The sequence below is a fragment of the Anomaloglossus baeobatrachus genome, chromosome 4 (assembly GCF_048569485.1).
Source record: "Anomaloglossus baeobatrachus isolate aAnoBae1 chromosome 4, aAnoBae1.hap1, whole genome shotgun sequence".
Taxonomy (NCBI): Eukaryota; Metazoa; Chordata; class Amphibia; order Anura; family Aromobatidae; genus Anomaloglossus; species Anomaloglossus baeobatrachus.
In genome coordinates, this window is record NC_134356.1 from 414,340,039 (window position 1) to 414,358,977 (window position 18,939).

The following is an 18,939-nucleotide window of genomic DNA, read 5'->3' on the forward strand; positions in this document are numbered from 1 at the left end:
GACAGTGCAGGGTTACAGAATCCCATTGTATGTCATATTGTTGGGACAATTAAACTCTGACTCAAGGAAGCGAAATGTACCGGTATTACATCGGTATATCAAAAATTGGATCATTGAACACGGTTAGTATAATAAGTGGGGAAAGGAAGAACCTTGGGTGGGGGGCACATAGAAAAATTATGTATGCAATATACGATAATGTATAAAGAGACAGTAATATATGTTACTGTAACTAGGGCCCCGCTAAAATATTGCGGGTGTATTAGATTAAAGGAAGGTCTACTACAGACACAGTTTTCCCTGATAAGATGGCTAGATCCAGTTCCTATTAGATGAAGGGCGTAAAGCTAATTGTTTCATTTAGGCCATCAGGATGCACAGAGCCCATCCAGAAGATCCATCTTGCCTCTCTTTGTAATAGGAGGGCGTCCCAGTCTCCTTTTCTCTCAGGCTCTGGTACTGTTTCGATGGATTTGAAGCATGCTCCCTCCATTTTGCCTGCATGTTGGTGATTCATATGATGTGCTATTGGTGTGTCGCGTGAATTGCGAACATCACCAAGGTGTTCGCCAATACGTACCCTAAGCTGTCTTTTAGTTTTGCCAATATAATTTTTTGGACAACCACAACTAAATAAATAGATGACCCCTTGGGTCCGACAATTGGCAAAATTTCTATTTTGATACGTTCTTCCTGTTTTGACACTCTGGAATGTATTTGATGGAGAGATGTATTTGCAAAACTTGCAAGCCCCGCACCGAAAGGTGCCGTTCTCGCGTGTCCTGAGCCATGCACTCCCGGATGTCCCGGGGGCCACATAGTGGCTTTTCACCACATGATCCCTCAAGTTTCGGCCTCTACGGAAGGTCACCGATGGATAAGGGAGAATGTTGTCTTTTATGTCTGGATCATGCTTCAAAATACCCCAGTATTTCCTGAGGATTTTCATTACTTGATTATTTTGGTCGTCGAAAGTACCCACTAACCTCGTTGTCCCTTTGCTTTCCTCCCTAGTCTTCAGTGAAAGATGATAGGGAGGAGGAAATACGGGCATGCAGCAACTAATGTGGGAGGTGGAGAAAACACTGATGGAACTAGGGCCCACGATTCTAGTTGTTTGTAGCATGTGTGGCATCCCAGGGTCTAACTCGGTTGCGATCTTTACAAGGTTCACCCAGTGTGCTGTCAGGGAAGAGTAGCATTCCTGGCCACAAGCACTTGTCCATGTCCCAGCAAACAGTCTGAAAATGTGGCCGTTCAGTGTTTGGGTCTGTGGGTAGGTGGCTGGGTATTACTGCTTGTGCTCCAAATCCTAGAATAGCTGAGAGTGGTATTATTAGAGAATAGAACACATTTTGTAGGTATCAGCAGCATGGTATGTAAGGTTACCATTCCTGTCTACAGGGCTTTAATACACTATCCCTACTGAAGAATCTCACTTGACAATAATTGCAAACTAAGAGCCGTATTATTGAAGAATGAAATAGATTTTTTAAGTATCAGCAGTATGGTCTGTAAGGCTGGAATCCTTGCCTACAGACCTTTAACCCACTATCCTTACTCCTGCAGCCTGCCCTAACCTAAATGGAGTTAAGACCGGTATTATTAGATAATACAATAGATTTTTTTAAGCATTAGTAAGGCTAGAATCCCTGTCTACAGGCCTCTAATAGACTATCCTTACTCCAGCAGCTTGCCTCACACTAAATGCAGCTAAGAGCAGTATTATTAGAAAAATAGAATAGATTTTTTTAGGTAGCAGCAGCACGGTCTGTAAGGCTAGAATCCCTGCCTAGAGGCCTCTAATACACTATCTCTATTACACCAACTTGCCCTACACTAAATACAGCTAAGAGTGGTTATATTAGAGAATAAATTACATTTTTAGGTAGAAGCAGCGTGGTCTGTAAAGTTAGAATCCCTACCTACAGGCCTCTAATACATTATCCCTACTCTAGCAGCTTGCCCTACACTAAATGCAGCAAAGAGCGGTATTATTACAGAATAGAATAGATTTTTTAAGTATCCGCAGCATGGTCTGTAAGGCTGGAATTCATGCCTGCAGGCCTCTAATACACTATCCCTGCTCCAGCTGCTTGCCCAACACTAAATGCAAAATAACAAAGGTATTATTAGAGATTAGAATAGCTTTCAATTAGCCCTGAAAAGGACTGTTGGTTAATGTTGCATCAGCAGGTAGTCATGCTATCACAAACTGTCCCTTCTCCAGCAGAATCTCTCTCTAACCCCTACACTATTTCCAGGTACAGTGTGGCAAGTATGGTGTCAATGGGTCTTATATAGACCTGATGACGATATGCGGCCGACCAATCGCAGTACTACTAGTAATCAACATGGCTATGGCATTACCATGATTGGCAGGTAATTCCCACATGTTAAGTGGCTGAAAAAAGCCGCAACACAGGTGGGGATTCAAGTATGGTGTCTGAGTACCAGAATACTTGATTATCAAGCGTTTCAAGCACGCTTACTTATCACTAATTATGACTTTAGCATGTGACAATACACATATTAATGAAGTGTTAAAAAAAAAACAGTAGCAAATATGAAAGTGTTACATGGAGTATAGCGCAAAATACTGCATATCTGTGGCAATGTGCAATTCTGTGTGAAGTTTGGGCATGTGTTTCGCAACTGTGCAGCAAACCAAGACACTATGACAAGAACATGCAAGCTCAGCAGTAATGTCTGTTTATTTACTTGTAAATTCATTTACTTTATTCTCTTCACAGGGTGAGCCAGGAGAGCAAGGTCTTTCAGGAGTACAAGGAATCCAAGGCATCCAAGGAAACCCCGGTATTTCAGGATCTGTGGGTGAAAGAGGAGCAGCAGGATTGCGTGGGCCACCGGGACCTCCAGTAAGTATTCATGATAATCTGTGATTATGTCATTTACAAGGATCTTAGCCATCTACAGGACTGTTTTTCTTCAAACATATCTTTTTACACAATAAAAGACAGTTAGACTAGGCTCACACGACCTTAAATACTCTCATCCAAGAGAATTGTGTCGATTATGTTAATGACATTCTGATCAGAGTCCACCAACCCCAGAGCCAACTTCAGCTGGATGTGCATCCAATGACACTCAGTCAGCTGAAGTGTATTGTGACGCAGAGACCTGTCAAGTCCCTGCACTGCAATACACACCAATGGCCAATCAGAGGCCGGCGGCTGATTGCCTACAGAGAAGGGTGCCGTGCATGGTGGGAGACGAGTAAGGTGAGTAAAATGTGGGTTTTTTTTGTTTTGTTTTTTAATATGTTAGAGAACAGAGGCAGAAAGGGTACATATATACCAGGAATGAACCCAGGATGAGGGAAATATTTTCTCTGAAGGGGCATAGGATTTTGGATATATACCAGGATGGGGATATAGATACCAGGAAGGGGCCCAGGATGTTGAGGACATACTGTATACCACAATGGGGGACATATGTCTCTTTCTAACCACCATCTACTCATTTTGTCATCCTTGTCCTCCCCACCTGCCCTTTATGTCCAGCAGCTAGCACACCCCTGCAGAAACCTCACACACCTAGACTGAGTTTATTCTACCCCTAGGCACCATATCTTTACTCCATTTCACAGACAATGCTACAGTTTTTTACAATGACATGCTTGCCAATTGTCAATAGACCCTGGAATAACAACCTCACTATAAAGCTTCAGCAAGTGTCCATGGTTGTGAAGTGGCTCTGGAAGAAAGCACACTCACAAGAAGACTTCACCTTATTCAAACAGATTACTCATGTTCTCTCTAAATCGCACCTCACCATTTGTGCACTTGACCCCGTCCCATCCCATCTCCTCCCCAGCCATAAACAATCTTTTCAACCCATTGTTAACTTGTTTACTTCTGGTACCTTTACGTCTGCTTTCAAAACATGCCACAATCACAGCTATGCTGATGAAACCATCCCTCGATCTAACCTCTTCGTCCAGCTATCATCCCATATTGCTGCTCTCATTTGCCTCCAAACTCCTTGAACAGAATTACGATGCTAAACTTTCCTCCCACCTCTGATCTAACTCACTTTTTGACAACCTACTATGCGACTTTCGTTCCCACCACTCTGCTGAAACTGCCCTGACCAAATTACTAACGACTTACTGTCAAAGCAAACAGACAATTCTCTAGATTGTTCCTTCTAGATCCGTCTGCTACCCTTGACACAGTACACCATTCAGTCCTACTACAGATCTTATTTTCCTTGGTGTCCTCTTGTGGATCTACTCAAAGTCCTCTAAGCTTTCTAACCGTACTTTTAGAGTCTTCTATTCTCATACTACCTCCTCATCCCTCCCTCTCTCTGTTAATGTCCCTCAAGGCTCTTTCTTAAGGTCTTAAGCTGGGTTCATACTAAGCGACAGCGACAACGACGTCGCTGTTACGTCACCATTTTCTGTGACGTAACAGCGACCCTGTAAGTCGCTGTTATGATCGCTGCTTAGCTGTCAAACACAGCGACGCAGCAGCGATCATAACGTCGCTGTGCTACATGTGCAGAGAGCAGGGAGCCGCGCTTAGCGCTGGCTCCTTGCTCTCCTAGGTACAGTACACATCGGGTTAATTAACCCGATGTGTACTGCAGCTACATGTCACAGTGCAGAGAGCAGGGAGCCGCGCACACTGCTTAGCGCTGGCTCCTTGCTCTCCTTGCTACAGTATACATCGGGTTAATTACCCGATGTGTACTGCAGCCACATGTGCACAGAGCAGGAGCCGGCACTGGCAGCAAGGGCGGAGGCTGGTAACGAAGGTAAATATCGGGTAACCAGGGAAAGGTCTTCCCTTGGTTACCCGATGTTTACGCTGGTTACAGCTTACCGCAGCTGCCAGACGCCGGCTCCTGCTCCCTGCTCGCTTCATTTCGTCGCTCTCTCGCTGTCACACACAGCGATGTGTGTGTCACAGCGGGAGAGTGACGACCAAAAAATGAAGCTGGACATTCAGCAACGACCGGCGACCTCACAGCAGGGGCCAGGTTGTTGCTGGATGTCACACACAGCGACAGCGACGGGACGTCGCTGCAACGTCACAGAAAATGGTGACGTAGCAGCGACGTCGTTGTCGTTGTCGCTGTGTGTGACACCAGCTTTACTCTTCTCAAACTATACCTTATAAGGTCCCATTGTTTCCAGTACCACCTATTTGCTGATGACACTCAGATCTATTTCTCTGGCCCAGGTGTTACCTCTATACTGACCAGAAGCTCAGAGAATCATCACGCTTCCTAATGATCAATGTGGACCAGACTGACCTTATCATCTTTTCTCTATCTCACCTAACTCCCCTACTTGATCTACCTATATGTCAGGACTCTGCTTTTTCTGTTTATCCTTTTGGGCTTTTTTGCCATTTTCCAGGATGGCGTTCCCTGCTTCATTCTTCTCCATGTGTTCAGTGTCCTCTTGCCTTTATAATCCCAGTCCAGCCTCCAGTCCTCTGCTTGAGTATTCTGCCTGGTTTCCTACTTCTAATGGCATCTCAAGGTACTCCAGCAAATACTGTGTGAAACTCCTGTTGCTGCTCTTCAGAGATTCTGCTACCTTCTGTCCCCAGCTGCAGATGCCTAGCCCCTGCTGCTGCTCTTGCTTGACCTGCCTTATAACCAGGGCCGGATTATAGGCGGGGCAGGCGGGGCTTCAGCCCCGGGGCCCCCACCAAAAGAGCTTCCAAGGGGGCCCCCACCACCAGGGCCATACTTGCCACCCGTCAGCAATTTTTTTTTTCTTTTCTTCACACCCGCTCCCCCTCCGTAAAGACAGTCTAAATCAGCTGTGTTTTCGGGGGGGGCACCTACATTTATTTGTATCTGCGTCTCTAAGACGCAAAAACAAGCTGCGGGCACAGGACGCTGATTGACCTCGGAAGTACCATCGCCTGTACTTCCGGGGTCAGAGGTGTGCCTGCTCCCTGCTCTGCTGCGGCGTCCAATGCTGCGGACGTCACAGCAGGACGCCGCGGACGTCACAGCAGGACGCCGCCGCGGAGAAGACCCACGCGCGCGGCCGGCCGCGGAGGAGAGGACCCACGCACGCGGCCGGCCGCGGAGGAGAAGACCCACGCGCGCGGCCGGCCGCGGAGAAGACCCACGCCGCGGCCAGGAGAGGAGACTAACCGGAGCAGGAGAATGGCCGCGGCACCGGAACAGCAGAATGAGGATGGCGGCCTATACCGGAGCAGCAGGAGGATGGCATCAGAGCAGGTAGGGACAGAGCTGAAGAAAGATGTGTGGTGTGATGCAGAGCTGTGTGGTGTGATGCAGAGCTGTGTGGTGTGATGCAGAGCTGTGTGGTGTGATGCAGAGCTGTGTGGTGTGATGCAGAGCTGTGTGTGTGATGCAGAGCTGTGTGGTGTGATGCAGAGCTGTGTGTTGTGATGCAGAGCTGTGTGTGTGATGCAGAGCTGTGTGTTGTGATGCAGAGCTGTGTGTTGTGATGCAGAGCTGTGTGTGTGATGCAGAGCTGTGTGATGCAGAGCTGTGTGTGTGAAGCAGAGCTGTGTGTGTGAAGCAGAGCTGTGTGTGTGAAGCAGAGCTGTGTGTGTGAGTGTGTGTGTGAAAGAGAGCTGTGTGTGTGTGAAGCAGAGCTGTGTGTGAAGCAGAGCTGAAGAAATATGTGTGGTGTGAAGCAGAGCTGTGTGTGTGTGTGTCTGTGTGTGAAGCAGAGCTGTGTGTGAGTGTGTGTGAAAGAGAGCTGTGTGTGTGTGAAGCAGAGCTGTGTGTGTGTGTGAAGCAGAGCTGAAGAAATATGTGTGGTGTGAAGCAGAGGTGTGTGTGTGTGTGAAGCAGAGCTGTGTGTGTGTGTGTGTGTGTGTGTGTGTGAGAGAGAAGCAGAGCTGAAGAAAGATGTGGGGTGTGAAGCAGAGCTGTGTGTGTGTGTGTGTGTGTGTGTGTGTGTGAAGCAGAGCTGTGTGTGTGTGTGTGTGAGAGAAGCAGAGCTGAAGAAAGATGTGGGGTGTGAAGCAGAGCTGTGTGTGTGTGTGTGTGAGAGAAGCAGAGCTGAAGAAAGATGTGGGGTGTGAAGCAGAGCTGTGTGTGTGTGTGAGAGAAGCAGAGCTGAAGAAAGATGTGTGGTGTGAAGCAGAGCTGTGTGTGTGTGTGTGTGTGTGTGTGTGTGAAGCAGAGCTGAAGAAAGATGTGTGGTGTGAAGCAGAGCTGTGTGTGTGTGTGAAGCAGAGCTGAAGAAAGATGTGTGGTGTGAAGCAGAGCTGTGTGTGTGTGTGTGAAGCAGAGCTGAAGAAAGATGTGTGGTGTGAAGCAGAGCTGTGTGTGTGTGTGTGTGAAGCAGAGCTGAAGAAAGATGTGTGGTGTGAAGCAGAGCTGTGTGTGAAGCAGAGCTGAAGAAAGATGTGTGGTGTGAAGCAGAGCTGTGTGTGTGAAGCAGAACTGAAGAAAGATGTGTTGTGTGAAGCAGAGCTGTGTGTGTGAAGCAGAGCTGTGTGTGTGTATATATGAATCAGAGCAGTCTATGCGGCACCCCAGAACTATATGGGTCCCCCAGAGCGCTAAGCCACCCATCCCAGTTTGCCACTCCAGTAACGTCTATGCCCCCTGCCCCTCCTGTAATGTATTTATTGTAGGCCCCAGCCCCTCCTGTGATGTATATACATCAGTGCTGTGTCAGTGTGCATGGTGTGCAGTCATGTCTGTTATTGATGGCCATCATGCAACACAGCCATATGTCCTGGAGGAGCTGAAAACAAGCGGGAGAGGTGAGTGAGGCTGCTTGTGACTTCTCCATATTAACACCTGTAATGCGTCTGTGTCTGCATGTATGTCAGTGTATATGACTGTGCATATATTTGTCTGTTTAAATGTATTTTTGTGAATTTGTCTTCAAATATGTATATGTACGTATATGCCTGTATGTGTATGTGTGTGTCTGTGTGTGGATGGGGCCCACTGAGACTCAACCGGGGACCACAAAAACCTGGAGCCGTCCCTGGCTGCCTTAACATTGGGATCAATTAAAAATATGTGAGTAAAGGCCGCTTTACACGCTGCGATATCGGTCCCGATATCGCTAGCGTGCGTACCCGCCCCCATCTGTTGCGCGACACGGGCAAATCGCTGCCCGTGCCGCACAACATCGCCCAGAGCCGTCACACATACTTACCTGTCCGGCGACGTCGCTGTGACCGGCGAACCGCCTCCTTTCTAAGGGGGCGGTCCATGCGGCGTCACAGCGACGTCACTGAAGCGTCACTTAACCGCCGCCCAATAGCAGCGGAGGGGTGGAGATGAGCGGGACGTAACATCCCGCCCACCTCCTTCCTTCTGCATAGCAGCCGGGAGGCAGGTAAGGGGAGCTTCCTCGTTCCTGCAGTGTCACACGCAGCGATGTGTGCTGCCACAGGAACGAGGAACAACTTCGTTACTACTGCAGCAACGATATTAGAGAATGGACCCCCATGTCGCCGATTAGCGATTTTGCACGTTTTTGCAACGATGCAAAATCGCTTATCGGTGTCACACGCAACGGCATCGCTAATGCGGCCGAATGTGCGTCACGAATTCCGTGACCCCAACGACTCCGCATTAGCGATGTCGCAGCGTGTAAAGCCCCCTTTACTCTACTTTCTTTGTATAAGTGACTGCTGTGAGTGATCCTGACTGTATCTGTATTGTACTGTGTATAAGTGACGGCTGTGAGTGATCCTGGACTGTATCTGTATTGTACTGTGTATAAGTGACGACTGTGAGTAATCCTGGACTGTGTCTGTATTGTACTGTGTGTATAAGTGACGGCTGTGAGTGATACTGGGCTGTATCTGTATTGTACTGTGTGTATAAGTGACGGCTGTGAGTGATCCTGGGCTGTATCTGTATTGTACTGTGTGTATAAGTGACGGCTGTGAGTGATCCTGGGCTGTATCTGTATTGTACTGTGTGTATAAGTGACGGCTGTGAGTGATACTGGACTGTATCTGTATTGCACTGTGTGTATAAGTGACGGCTGTGAGTGATCCTGGACTGTATCTGTATTGCACTGTGTGTATAAGTGACAGCTGTGAGTGATCCTGGACTGTATCTGTATTGTTCTGTGTATAAGTGACGGCTGTGAGTGATCCTGGACTGTATCTGTATTGCACTGTGTGTATAAGTGACGGCTGTGAGTGATCCTGGACTGTATCTGTATTGCACTGTGTGTATAAGTGACGGCTGTGAGTGATCCTGGACTGTATCTGTATTGTAGTGCTATAAATCTGAATGTGGCAGATCAGGGTAAGATACATGTTCATTGGATTTATATCTAAATGCTACAGTTCGTGCTCTACTGTTATGGCTAAAAATGTTAACGTTTATGGGGCCCCCACCAGATTTTCTGCCCAGGGGCCCCCACCAACCTTAATCCGGCCCTGCTTATAACACATGCTATGTTGCTTTCACCATTGAATTGATGCAGTTGCAGAGCATGGGACTGTTCTGGACACTAGAAACTGCTCTGCATTTGTGTTCTGAACATTGCTCTGCATCTCGCTTTGGACTTTCAGAGACTTCCTTATGGAGCTCCAAAGACTGCATTGCTAAATCACATTATTAGTGTGTTTATGGACTTGTTTGTTTTCCTCTGCATTTGTTTACTAATCACCGTGTATTACAATACAATCTTTATCACCTATAAATCGGGTTCAGTTGTGTCTTTGCTCCACACAAATAGATTCCTGAGTTATCCATTATAATTATTACACTAGCACAATAATGACATCACACTTTCAACTTTACCGGAACTTCACTGCCTCGTAGTAACCCTTGACTCTGCCCTGTCATTCAAACTGCACATCTAAGCTCTTGCTATCTCATGCCACCTCCAACTCAAAAGTATTTCTAGAATCCATCTTTTCCTCACCCCTCAATCTACTAAATTGTTTGTGCATGTCCTAATCATCTCCTGTCTTGACTACTGTAATATCCTACTCTGTGGGCTCCCTGCTACTACTGTTGCACTTCAATGTGTCCTTAATTCTTTTGCCCTACTAATCCACCTCTCTCCTTGCTACTCGTCTGCTTCTTCCCTCTGCAAATCCCTTTAGTGGCTCCCAATTGCCCAACAAATCCAATTCAGACTACTAGCATTGACCTACAAAGCCATCCATTAAAAAAAAAAAAAACGACAAAAAAGAGAAGTCTTTGAAACGACAAAAAAGAATCTGTCTCTCCCATATATCTCCCAACTAATCTCCCAATATCTTCCAACACGTAATAACCGGTCCTCAAAAGTCTTCCTTCTCTACTCCACACTTGTATGTTTTTCATCCAATTGCCTGCAAGACTTCTCCTGAACATCCCCTATCCTCTAAAATTTTGTGCTCCAACATGTACGATAATCCTTCACATTTGGAACTTTGAAGCAGGAACTGAAAAGGCATGTCTTCAAGAAAGCTTACAGCCTGCAGTAACCCACCTCACCACCAGCAGAGCTGCTTCAACCCCCCAAACCTACTGTCTCCTTTCCCATTATCCAGTAGAATGTAAGTCTGCAAGAGCAGGATCTGCTCCTTTCTGTACCAATCTGTCACTGTTAGTTTGTATACTGCAATTTATATTTGTATTTTGTATGCAACCCCTTCTCATGAACAGCACCATGGAATCAATAGTGGTCTATAAATAAATAATAATAAAAATAATCTATATTGCATCAACAAATCCTGCAATATAAGCTCAATACAATGGTCAGCTCTTATGTAATGTTGCAATGTCCTTTAACCTTTTACTGGAAACTCTATTTAATTTCTTTTAGCTACTCCCCATATGTTGCACAGCCACACAATATATTACAATCATATTAGAAGTTATGGATGAGCTGTTTTTCTACAGGGAGAAAGAGGAAAAAGGGGCAAGAATGGCAACGGTGGGTCTCCAGGTGTCACTGGACCAGTGGGAAAAGAGGTACAAATCACAATGCTTCATTCCCTACAGTGTGCTTGAACTGGTTTATTCATAACTGTTGTTATCTGTCTCTGATATTACGTGAAGACATAACCTTCGGTCTTAGAACTTGTCTGTAGTGATGTGGTTTGAATTTTGTCACGTCTAGGGTGCAGCTAAAATGTGAGAAAAAGCACACAATAGGGCATCATCTGGGCAATATACGTTGCAGATACTGTAGTATGGTATTGCTCACTTGGCTGGGTTGTGTTAGGCACTACTCCTATGTATATGAGCTGGGGAGAAGAATGAAGGACCGCACTCCATCCACTGTGCAGGAATATGATTTATTTAGCGGTGCAGGGTAAAAAGCCGGAGACGCACTGTGAGCTGGAATGGACCCGTGGAAGCCTGATTAGGCGAAACGGCCATCGTCCATTACCTGGGAGCCAGCTCCCAGTGCGTCTCCGGCTTTTTACCCTGCACCGCTAAATAAATCATATTCCTGCACAGTGGATGGAGTGCGGTCCTTCATTCTTCTCCCCAGCTCATCTGCACTTGGACTTTTTCTCTGGACGAGCACCCCCACTCAGGACACGGTAATTTACAGCCCTCCACGAGCACACGTGCGTTACTGCAGAGTGATATGCGGTGGTGCGGGACCACTTCTATTTTGTTGTTGTACTACTCCTATGTATGTATAGATACCAGCTGCTGCTGCTCCATGTGCTGGAAGAAAACCTGTAGTAAATCCAAATGTGGAAGGAGATATATGGATAAATCTGCTGCGCTGCTGGTCAAGAAGATAAGAAGATATCCAATGGAGATGATGGCATTGAATAAAAGATCATTTTTTAGTACTCTACTTTTTTCAGAGTTAAACACACTCCATCAGGAAAAAAACTGCAACAAAACCTTTTACTGATAAAGGATTTGGTTCAATTCTCTAAAACGCATAATTTAATAAAATTTGTATTTTGTTCAACACCTTCATCTCCGTTGAATATCTTCTTGACCAGCAGCGCAACCGACTTATCCACATATCCCTTTCCAATATTGCATCTCTAGGGTGCAAGGGTCTTTTCTGTGCTCATTTTATAGTGATATAACATTTACTTGACATAAAAATATAACTCATGAAGCAATTGCACCTTACGTCTTCCAGACTTGTTGGAATTGATTGCAGGCCTTCTACTAGACTAAATTTGCAGCAACTACATTAATAGGTAATAGGCTTCCCTGTTTATTTCATGGGGTGGCAGGGGATAACAGTGGACCGGAGCTCCTAAACTGGCTCTCAGGTTAGGGGGTCCTAGCTGTACTTGAGCGAAGAGATCCATTTGCTGGTAACAAAGTCTGGATCGACTTCCAACCCCTGCTCCTGATCAGCCCTAACCTAATAAAGCCCTCCCACCCTACCACAAAGAGGGAGGGCTGGGACAGGAGCGAGTAAACACTGACAGTGATAGACAAACATCGGAAACCAAAACCTATCACAGAGCACACTCACACAGAGTAATCAGACAACAAGGGATAAGGAGGAAAACTAAAGCATGGAGGAAATAACCAAATGACAGGAGGAATTCCACAGCTCTCCATGCAACATGCAGTAAATCACCAAACTGGAAAAAAACAGTACATGGACCGGTGTAGTAGAAAGCTATAGTCAGCACAGGAAGACTAAATCATCTATCTTAATTAGGCAGGGAGTACCTGTGATAGGTCTAATGCAACGTGTGAACTAAAAGGTAATCGGCAGACTAGCAGAAATTAACTCCTGATAATCCTGTCACTAATGAGCACACAGCTGGTTTACACCTAAGCCTGCCTGTGCAACTCAGAAGCACAAGAGAAAGTATAGCGAGGAGTGTCAGCCTGCGGTCTGAACAACGTCAGATGCCACCATAACACTCGATGAGTTTAGAGCAAATTTAGCCATGAGAATAAGTATGATTTTACACTGGCAGTTTTTCTAACTGTTCTTTAGCCAAAAACAGAAGTAAATAAATATAATTTTTCAATCTTTTACTAAAAAAAAGTTTAATGTGCAAAATATATAAATCTAATTTGGGGTAAATAAATTAAAGACACAAGGATATTCATTAATGGTACTGCAATAGCTACACTCTGACAGTATTTCCCAAGACAAGTCGTATGACCAAAAACATTTTATGTTTACATTATACCCCATGGTGTACATGCATCTGATTCTATAGGACTGCTGACCACTCTAGTTTTTCTTCAAAATTTCTATGATTTAGTTCCATCCTATTCAGTGTTGCTTATCTAGCACCAACATATTTGTCATTGTGCCTAGAATAGTGGGCTCACAATCTAGATTCCTCATCATCATAACTTTCAAGCAGTGGAGGAATCTAGGGCAACGTCATACATAGGGAGAACCATGCAGGGAGTATGTAACCGTGTATTGTAACCAAAGGCTGGGCTGTCACACATCAGTTTTTTGGTACGTACTTTATGCTAGCCATTCATTTTTGTGGCCAGATCACGGGCATATTAAAACAAATGTGCATTTTCACATTGTAGACCAATTGTCTCGAAAATCCTCAAACAGATACATGTCTAACTTTGATTTGTGAAGCAGATTTAAAAAGGTTAACTGGGACTTTGTATTTTTTTCCCAATGGAGACAAGAACGTAGCAGCAGGTAGTTATTAACTACCTGCCTGTTTTTCCCTTCAGCAATCTATTTTGGCTCAGAGCAGTCCCAGAGCAATTTTTCGGCTTACGGTTACATCATGTCAACAAAGCAGAACCTTCTTTTCTGCTCTGTTCTGTCGATAGGGCATTACTGCCTAACTGAAGGGGGACAGTTGTCAATGGCAAAAGCTGCTCCATTGACGTAAGGTCAAAGAAAGACAGAGAATTGCTGCCTGAGCCTGGAGAGATATCTCAGGGAAGAACAGGCAGGTAGTTAGCAACTACATGCTGGTGAGATCTTAGCCCCATAGGGAAAAAAGCCCTCAAAGATAACCACTTTAACTTGCCAAATCAAGTCAAAGACTGTGGAAAAAAAGCAAAGCACAGAGGATAGTACATGGATTACATCTAATTTTGAGTTTAATATGTCAGAGAAGCTAAGAATTGGGGTTTTTTTTCATGAAGAAGTGATGCAGCAATGATTGTAAAAACTGACATATGGACTCAGCGTACCGAAAATAGACTGTTTCCATTTGAAAAAGAATTTCATATGTCATACGACCGATGTCTCCACATATGAGAAAAACGGATCAATTTTTTTTCATGAAATCTGTACACTCACATTTCCAATTTTGAATTGACCCTTAGGATCAAAATCGAACATGTCTACAATTCTTTCCACGACCACTCTGTCCAAGAAAAACATCGGACATGTGCACAGCCCCTTAGAATAGCATAGGTACGAGTGTTATCTGTGAAAACCATGGACAGCAATCGTATGAGAATACACGAGTCCCTAGAATGACAGTAACTTAGTGGTCACCCATCAAGCAGAATCGTTAACTAGGCTTGTGAATCCTAAAAACTGCCATATATTTCTCATTTTCAGGGAATACAAGGAGCACCTGGCACAAAGGGTGAGAAGGTCAGTATGTCCATTTATATAATATAATAGTAAAAAAAATAGCTTTGGGGCGAGTTATCATGAGAAGAAGTTTTATAACTAGTTTTGCTTTTGTCTGAATTATTATTTGCACTAAAAATTATCAGTGTTGTACAATATATTACAAATTGTGGCAAGAGCAGTGGTAAATAGCAAAATATCACAAATACGTGTGCAAAAGCGGGGATAAAATAAGCTACTTTTTAAAACAAAAACTGGCACAAACTTCCACAAAAACACTGGCCATTCTTCCACAAAAACAGTCTTCAAATCCTGAAGGTTCCATGTGCTCCTTCTAGGAACTCTGAGCTTTATTTCCTTTCATAAACTTTCCAATCGATTCACTTCAGGAGATATTCAGTGCTTTTTGGCCTCCAAGCATGGTGTATATTGTGGCATCAAAAGAGTTCAATTTTGGTCTGATTTAACCAGAATATATTTTTTCAGTATTTCACAGGCTTGTCTAAATGTCCTTGAGCAAACTTTAAACTTGAATATGCTTTTTGTTCAGCAATGCGTGGTGAGTGTGCATATAGACCATGGGGATTGAGTGCAAAACTTATAGTTTTCTTTGAAACAATTGTACCTCGTAATTCCAGGTCTTTATGTACCTCTCCACAAGTGGTTTTGGCTCTTGGACAACTCTTCTAATAATTCTTTTCACTCCTCTGTTTGAAATCTTGCTGGGAGCACCTGGTCGTGGCCAGTTTATGGTGAAATTATGTTCTTTCCACTTTTGAATTATGGTCCCAACAGTGCTCGCTGGAACCTTCAGTAGATTAAAAATTATTCTGTAACCAATGCTGCCAGTAGGTTTGCAACACTAAGGTTGTGAAGGTCTTGAGACACCTCACTGGTTTTACCAATCATGAGATGTTTCTTGTGTGGCACCTTGGTAATGAGACACATTTTTATAGGTCATCAGTTGAACCAGCTGATATTATTTTTCACTAAGTGGCAGGGTTGCATTGTAATAAATACTGATCAATTTTAGCTGGTGTCATGACTTTCCGTCTCTTTTTGCCCCTCATCTTTCTTCAAGTGTCCAATACTTTTTCCATTTAATTTCTCACTATTACACATCACTAAATTTATGGCCATCTATAGTTCCATTTCTTCTTTGCCTGTGTGGATATATAAACTTAAAGCTCCACCTTTTAAGCCATCTTACACATCACTCCAGTAATCTGTATATAAGTCTTCCGCTCCCTGACAGATCCTTGAAAGTATTTTGTATAATTCTCCCGCACCTTATGCTGATTGGTTCAGTCCGATCTATTGACTTTCTGTATCATTCTAATATCATTATTAGAGGAAAAATAATTTACACACTTTTAAAAAACTGATCGAGGTTTCATCAGATACATCACCAAAACCTTGTTCCTAATGGGTTCTAAAATTAAATCTCGAAGAAAAAATCCATTGATATATTTATTTAATACTTGACTGCTGCCTTTACCTGTAAGAAATGAGCACAAATAATGAACCTTTAGGTTTGAGACCAGATAAGATATAAGCAGGGTGAGTATAGTGGTTCAGATTATTCTAAATTAATCATATTTTTTTTTATTACAGGGTGAAGGAGTTACTGGTGAGCCTGGTCCTAGAGGTCCACGTGGTTTTCCCGGTGTAAGAGTAAGTTGCTGTTTTCATTATATAATAATATAATGACAGATAATGACTTATAAATTCATTATCCTCCTGTTAAAATTTTAAACCAAATCTGACATTAGTATTTAATATATAAGGATTATAAATTATCTTTCCACTTACACATCCAACAAAAATTACTGTAAGTCTTATTTTAATAGATACATTCGTAAGTATATTCTTATGGTGAATTTGTGAAAAAACAAACATTTCTCATAAACACTTTTGCCAGCAACATGTATTATACCACTAGATGGAGCCAGATATGCAGATTTTACAAGTATTTAAAGTTTATTAGAATTTTCCCTTCAATTACAATTTTGAGAGTTAAGTTATGCTCAAAGAACCAGAAAAGTATACTAGCCATGCAGTACTAGTCAATAAACAAATCAGTTTTAATACTCAGAACTAATACTAAATACATATAATATAATATGTATGTATAGTTATATAAGCAAAGGCACAACACTTTTGTTACAGTGTAACATACAGCGGTAATACTATTGACAGCAGGGTGACAGGCAACAGACATGATGATATATGCAGGCAGCTATAATTACATACTGGTGTACACTGCTAGGCTAACTACGGAGCCACAGACCGTTTTCTACATGAATTGTGACAGAGTCCTATAAACTATAACGTACGCAAATAATCAGTCTAACATTTTTTTTATTGTCAGGGAGAAAATGGAATTCCAGGAATACCGGGGCCAGGTGGTATAATGGTAATTTATTTCAAGTGTACTTTTTAGAAGCAGTGGCAATATAGCAACAATCTTTATACTAATTTCAAGTACTGGCTAAACCTTGAAAGCCATGTTTCATGCTTTAAAACTGACCAAAGTTAAAAAGGAACCTGTCCTAAACTTTAAATCATTGATATGACTGTAGCCCTTTAAAGATGAGCCAGTAATTCCCTTTATGACTCCAAAGCTATACACCTGAATCGAGAAATCACTTTTTGAAGTTGTGTCTGTAAGTGCATTGGGGCATGGTGATGCACTTCTAGCTTCTCAACCCCACTCTATACTTCTTACCTAGCAGCATCTTCCACGGTCAGGAGCCATGCAGCAGAGCAAAAATCTGTCAATCAACGAAAGGAGAGTAGCAGTAGGCAGGGAATACAGTATGAAGCCTCTTTCACACGCCAGTGAAAAACAGACATTTTTCACTGACGTGTTAAAGGTGCTTATGTCTCTCTATGTCCCGTGATTTTGGCACACGTGTGATCTCCGTGTGCTGTCCGTGATAATACATGGAGATCTACTCACCTGTCCACGCTCCTGTGCCTCTCACTGCTGAAGCTACTTCTGGGTCAGCTGTGCAGTGCATAACTGCATAGCCATGAGAATAATTGGCCGGCATGGAAGCAGGGGACAGCAGTGGCCAGAGAAAGCTTTGCTGGAAAAGCTGAGTATTAAAAGCTTTTTATTTTCAATATATGTGTTTTTTCTGGTACATGTTTCACGGATCACACCATAGTGTGGCCCATAAAACATCAGTGATGCCAGAAAAAAATGGACTTGTCTCCGTGCAGAGCACACGGACAGAGATGTGCAATGCACGGAAAAACACCAGTGAAAAATCACTGATGTGTGCGCAGACCCATTGATTTTAATGAGTCTGTGTATGTTCGTGATTCTGGTACATGAAAAACAACAGTAAGATACGTACCAGAATCACTGACGTCTGAAGGAAGCCTGTGGCTCAGAAACTAGAAATGCATTTGTGGCGCCCCTGATGCTTCAATCACCACATGGTACTGCACCTCACTTAGGGCGCAGTATTCATCTCGGATAAGGAGGGGATTAACCACCGGTTTTTCCACATTTAACGTCACATACAGCTCAGGCAACTTCTCACGGGGTACTGGACTAGGGTAGGCTGGGGGTGGCCATCACAGTGCATGGTACTCTCCCAGTCACTAGGACAACCGCCTGGGGGGCGGGTACCACTTGGGGTAGAGGCAGGAGCAACTTTACAAGATCGGCAGTCAAGTCGGGACCTCAGTTCTGGCAGGACAACACTATTTTCTACCTTCTTTACCTTCACAGAGCCTGAGGCTTGGAGCGGGAAGCTCAGTCCAGGTTCCTCACTTCTGGAGGGGCATCCGTTGGGAAAGGACAGTTTCAAATACCGGTGGCTACCTCTATCTTATCCGGGATTGGCCCGCGCTTCGGCGCCACTGGCCACTACCTCCTCCATCATCCTCCCTGGGGCCTAGCTTTGCCTGTGGGAAGCTGAACTACCTTAGCTGTGACACCATTCACCCCAGAGGACTGCGAATGCAGCGGCGACTTATCCCTGGCCGCATACCACAAGTGGCGTCATGAAAGAACTCCCAACATCCTCCTCATCTCCCCACCATCATCCTCATCCCATCTCCATTTCTCCCTCCATCCCCTCTTTTATTGCAAACTTCAGGGCCACGAAACTGGGCAAGGGCCACCCATGACATCCCGGACTCGACATCACTGATCCGGCGATGAGTACATTTAACCCCTTGCCCTGTGGGTGTTACAACTTGGCGTCACAAACAGGATTCTGTGCCCGCAACAAACAGGTACTGTGCGCCTCAAAGAACTGTGTTGAACCGTGTTTCTTAAAAAAAGACAGTCACAATTAATCATTCCGCGTGGGAAAAGAAGGGGGCGTGCTGTTGTGGGCGGCACCCCGAAAAATGCGCAAACAGAAACCCTGCTACTGGAGGAGAGTACTACCTGCCTGGGGAACCAGGTAGAACCAGAAGAAAAGATCCTGTCGATTAAGACAAAAGACCAGGATGAT

General features: G+C 44.2%; 1 protein-coding gene across 1 annotated transcript in view; it reads left to right on the plus strand.

Moving 5' to 3' along the window:
- LOC142302455 (uncharacterized) overlaps positions 1-18,939 on the plus strand; it is a 593,189-nt gene that overhangs the window by 399,811 nt on the left and 174,439 nt on the right. The window contains exons 74-78 of the mRNA XM_075343517.1: positions 2,754-2,879; positions 10,846-10,917; positions 14,447-14,482; positions 16,076-16,135; positions 16,833-16,877. Coding sequence (XP_075199632.1) covers positions 2,754-2,879; positions 10,846-10,917; positions 14,447-14,482; positions 16,076-16,135; positions 16,833-16,877 — 339 coding nt within the window. The remainder of the gene's footprint in view (positions 1-2,753; positions 2,880-10,845; positions 10,918-14,446; positions 14,483-16,075; positions 16,136-16,832; positions 16,878-18,939) is intronic.